The sequence below is a fragment of the Pygocentrus nattereri genome, chromosome 25 (assembly GCF_015220715.1).
Source record: "Pygocentrus nattereri isolate fPygNat1 chromosome 25, fPygNat1.pri, whole genome shotgun sequence".
NCBI lineage: Eukaryota > Metazoa > Chordata > Actinopteri > Characiformes > Serrasalmidae > Pygocentrus > Pygocentrus nattereri.
In genome coordinates this window covers 10,766,655-10,771,834 of record NC_051235.1, presented here as the reverse complement: position 1 = coordinate 10,771,834, position 5,180 = coordinate 10,766,655, and the positions used below count along the sequence as shown (strand labels likewise).

Sequence of the window (5,180 nt, the reverse complement as noted above, 5' to 3'; positions counted from 1 at the left end):
TCTCTGATTGCCTGCTATTCTTTTTAAAAACTAAAAATACAAAAATTGCTGGTATATGCATGTGACATAGAGAGCTGGATCATGTAAAGTGGTTGGTATAGTGTTGTGGTTAACATCTCTGCCTTCCTCTGCCTGGGGTTCAATTCACCACTGGGCAAACACCCTACACTATACAAATAAGAGTCCTTTGGCGAGACTCCTAACACTGCCTTCACTGTAAAAAAATATTTTGGAGGGTAGTATATATAACCCTTGCACATTGTTTAAAAAATACTCAAATATATTAGTCAGCAGGTGAAAACATATATAATGGGTAAATTCTACCTACACTACCTATTTGTAAACAGTAACAACTGCAACTTAAAAAAATAGTGTAACACATACTCAAAAATTACTGGACCCGCGTGCCTTTGTCCTCGAGGGAGTGAGCTGCTGCGCTGCTGTTTTGAAGGTAAGATGTTGCTGTGTTTGAGCGCTAAATTTAATGTAAGTGTAAACCCTTTGAACAAGATTTGTAGTCTGTGTTGTGTACAAGTGAACATTGCTGAGGCTTTGTAGGGCAATTCAACTTGGGCACTGTTTGGTGTATTTTGATTAGACCAGTGATTCTGACTCCCGGACCTGGATTAGCTGCCATTCCCCTGCAGATTTCAGTGTTTCCCCTAATTAGTATGAGGTGAACACTGATAGGAACACAAGCAGTGTAGTGGCAGGCTGTGACTGTCTGAACGCCACTGGACTGGACTCAGGAGGCACGTTTGTGATTATTTCCCTCGCGCGGGCTTCACAGTACTTACAGCCGAATATGGTGCCCACTAGCACATTTAGCTGGTCTGGTAAGGCATTTTGCTAGCGAGTTATCTCTGTATATGAACAAGAGTAGTTGGTTAAATTAGTTCCTAACATAGGTTAACTAACGTTAGCTAATGCATTTTAATAGCGCACAAACTGTATGTGGACGAGGGTGGTCACTGGATAAATTAGCTAGTTAGCCTAGGTAAGCTAACTAGCTAGCTGACGCATTTGGCTAGCGCGCTAACTCCGTCTGTGGACGAAGGTGGTTGCTTTGCTTGATAAATTAGCTAGATTACACAGGTAAACTAACTAACTAGCTAAAGCAGATGGCTAGCACACTAAGTCGGTATGTGGAAGAGGGTGGAGGCTGGATAAACTATTTAGCTAGCTAACCTAGGCCAACTAGCTAGTGTAGCAAGCTAAGCTAGTTAAAACATTTAGCTAGCGCGCTAACTCCGTCTGTGGACGAGCTGGATAAATCGGCTAACCTAGTTAATTTGGCCTATACCGACTTTGATTTGTTGTATGGGCGACGGCGGTGGCGGTGTGTGTAAGAGAGCGGTGGCTGGATAAATTATCGCTAGCTAGCTAGCTATGGTAGGTAAAAGCACAGCAAGCATTTAATGTTTTATGTGCAAGTCTGACTAATAATCAGTTAGCCTCAGCTTGCTAGTTTAATTGGTTAAGGTTAATTGACTAAGTGGTGTAGCTAAAGGTTTATGTCGGTCTCATGGCATGTCGAAAGGTGCCGTTTTGTTGTTGGTGAGTTCTGTGCTTGTTTGGTAGCAGGGACCGTATAGTTAAGGAGCTGATTAGCAGATTATCTTCAATTGTTAGTTTACTTTATTAGACATCATTAGTATGTGTTATTATTGATAAGTATGCTTGTTGTTGGTTGATAAAAATGTGACCCCTGTTTGTAATGTGCATTCTCACAGGCCAAACTCTCACATCGTTTCAACCTGAAGGTAAGTTTTCACCTAACTTTACTCATTAATGTAAGTTAATCTGAAGTGTTGTCATTTCTAATTAGTCTATATTTGTAGACAAATAAATGAAACTGAACCCTTAGAATATATGTAAAAGAAAAGAATTGAGCCTTCACTACAGGGCTCCAGACTAACATCCAAGTGTTGCAATGAGCATGGCCGAACGTGAAACTTTGCATGTCTAAGTTTGTGTGACAGTTACACAGCCTGAGAAACAAAATAATTTCAGTATGAAACTAAAGGTGGACTCTTGTCTGTCTCCTAGTGTTAACTGCATATCCTGGACTTCTCTGTGTGAAGGTCTTCAAGTCTTGGACTCTCTTTCCTGTGGGCCTTATACCAGTTTTCACAAAAGATATATGAACACAAAATATTTGTACTTTTGTGAAGAGGGTGTCTGACTAAACTCAGCACAAACATTTTCAAGTCGAAGAGTGGAGGTGGTTACCCTCAGCCCAGCTGTCAGTGTCTTCAAGGAGAGGTGGCCAGCATTATTTAGTGAGGCTCAAGTAAGATTTTTTCTTTTATTGTATATTGTGTTGCTGTACATTTTTAATTTGACCTACTGAAATTGCTGCAGATGACAATAAGCTGTAATCTACCTCTGGTTTTAAAACATTTGTGTTTAAAACTCTATTTCAGGTGTGCACAACTTTGGTCTAGTAGTTCAGCAATGATTATTTACCTACTCAAATACTCCTGCTTGCACATACTGCTGCTGGCTAGTTTAGTTGATCTATTTAGAAGATTATTTAGTAGAGAAACCACTAAGCTGTACTGAAAATTGGCCCACCAGGCATGGAGTTGTAAAGCTTTGATGTACATGGTGCCTTACTTTCTTAATAACTAAACACATTAAAATTGTTCTAGGTATTGATGGCTATCTCTGATAGTTGTATTCTTTTTGTCTCTTTACCCATTCTCTAGATTACAGCGGAGTTCCGACGTATTACAACAGTTGCCCTGGAAGAGACGTTCATGCTGAAGCTTGACTGGTACACACCACGTCTTATACAGCTGTTTCGTGCCAAAGGGGGAGCTGCTGGTGCTAGGATGCATCCACTCCTGAATGATGTAAATGAGGTGTGTATGGTTTTGTTTGGTTTACTTTACTTTTTTCACAAAAGTTCAAAAACTGATTTGTGTTTCTTTTCAGTCTCAAAGTGTTGAGAAAAAAAGGGATGCTGTTGTCTGCTGCCTCATGGAGTACCTTGGGGAACACCAAGAAGACCTCTTCCAAGACTGCCAGGTATGTTATTAAGCGATCGATCAACATGAGGTATTCAAAGGATTACACACAGGGTTGCGCTGATATCATTTTCAATTTTGATGCCCATCACAGAACTGTGATTTAGTAAATCAGCCAGTTAGTTACCTGACCTTCAGTGTATTACTGTACACATTCCCTGCCTTTTACAGTTTTTTTATCATTATAAGATGTTAAACACATTGTTGGGTCTTACATTTTAAAGCAGTGGTCTTAAACCTGATCTGAAAATGTTTCACTACACCCCAAGTTCATCTCACACAGGAGTTCTCCTTTAAGAATGGCATGCGATCAGTAATTATGCTTAACATTATATGAGGTGCTATCTGTAAAATATACAGATAGGCACACATTAATTATAAAAATCTGAATGGTTCACCCTTAAATTTTTGTGGTCTGTTATGAATTCATTTTATGTTTACACATTTTTGCCCTGAAGGGAGTGGCTTGTCCAGCTATTTTTCAATCTTCAGCAGTGGATTAGGTTGGTAAATTTCCTAATGGGATACTGTGGGTCGACCATTCAGATTTTGCCTTTTATTTGTCACCTGCTTGTATTGGCCTGCTGAATAATACAAAAAGGTTTGTAATTAGTCATTTGTCATCGTAAATGCCGTGTTGTAAATTAAATGCATATGGTTTGTTTTTTCTTTTAACATGGAGAGCGAACATGAAGACCACACAGACCAAACCATGAAGGTGATTGTGATCCATGATGCCATGTCCGAAGATGATCCAGCAGATGTTTTTGTTGTGATAGAGGGCATCCAAGTGCTGAAGGGGTGTGGAAACAAGACAAAGGCATGTGTGCTGTTGATGGGTTTAATCTATGCCCTCAACCTTGAATATCCAAAGAAGCTCAAGTACACTTTCGAAGTATTCCAGAAAATATTTTTGGAGCTTGATGGAGCAAAACTTCTCAAGAGGGTCCACAGCCTCAAAAGTAAGCTAATGGAATGAACTGTTTTACACACATTTGTTCACAGACTTTTTTTCTTGTTTTTATACTTGTTTTTTATACTCTTTTATACTCTATTCAAGTTGGTATCTGAGATTATTACCTGTTATTGGGGTTGCTTACATGTTTTGATTTTGCTTGGTCTGGAGTGTACCAACTGATGTAACTGAACTGACTGACAAAGCAGTGTTTGATTTTCTGGTTACCTTACTTTTTTGAAATGCACCTCATTGTCTTTGTTGAAGTATATGTGTACTCTTTAAATCAGATATAGCATAAGCACTTTACACCATCTGCAACTTATTCACATCATCTCTTTTTTCTACACTCATCCACTTTTTCACCTCCAGTGATCAGCAGGGATTATGTGGGTGGTGGGTCATTCTCAGCACAGCAGCATCCTGTGACCACTGATGAAGGACTAGAGGATGACCAACGCATCTGTGAACACTAACACACCATCGCAGTGTCACTGAATGACCCACCACCCTCATAATAAGTGATTACATTCTTTAATTATAGAACTTCAAAGTGTTTGGTGGAGCTGACAAATAGACAATGGGTGTAGTAAAAGAAGTGGCTGGTCTCTGTAAAAAAATTGCAAATAGGCATGAGTTGAAAAAAGTGATAGTTTATGTTCCTTTAATTTCAGCAATCTGAAATACCCCAGACCTAAGTATTCTACTGTTTTGTAATGCAGTTGTTCAAGAAATGTGTTGAAGCTGTTAATGGTGTTAATGAAGTGGCTGGTCTCTGTATAAGTTGAAAAATAGACTCATGAGTTGATAGTGTTATAACATTTTGTGATGCAGTTCAAACGTGTTGAAGCATAAGACTGTTTGAGAGGATGTACATGTTCAAGAAACTTTGGTTTTAACTGTGTGCATAGTGAAAAAAATACTTTTGTATCTTTGTGTTTTTGAAGGCACACTTAATAAAAAAAAGTTGGCCTCAAAATTGTCTGACATTTTTTTAAAGAGTAAATTTAACCTTCTCTGAACAAGTAGTGGTTAGCTAGTCATATTAGAATATAATGTATAATATATAACTAATAAATGAAGTAGATAAAAAAAGTAACAATTATGTTAATGTTACTCCATTTTTTTAAGTAAACGGTATTGAGAAATGTTGGGTAGGTTTTACCTTACTATTTTTAGTGTGTCATAACTGA

At 38.4% G+C, this 5,180-nt stretch overlaps 1 protein-coding gene across 2 annotated transcripts; it reads left to right on the top strand.

The window, feature by feature from the left end:
- Window positions 1–457: 457 nt before the first annotated feature.
- Window positions 458–4,966, top strand: LOC119262421. Of its 2 annotated transcripts, none has more exons than XM_037534290.1 (6): window positions 458–836; window positions 1,734–1,763; window positions 2,050–2,084; window positions 2,712–2,867; window positions 2,941–3,033; window positions 3,715–4,966. In XM_037534290.1, exons 1-6 carry the CDS (start codon window positions 806–808, stop codon window positions 4,009–4,011), a joined length of 642 nt encoding a protein of 213 aa, XP_037390187.1. In that variant the 5' UTR covers window positions 458–805; the 3' UTR covers window positions 4,012–4,966. The 2 variants fall into 2 exon arrangements, with proteins under 2 accessions (XP_037390187.1, XP_037390186.1); XM_037534289.1 differs by having other exon boundaries at window positions 2,050–2,111.
- The last annotated feature ends 214 nt before the right edge of the window (window positions 4,967–5,180 follow it).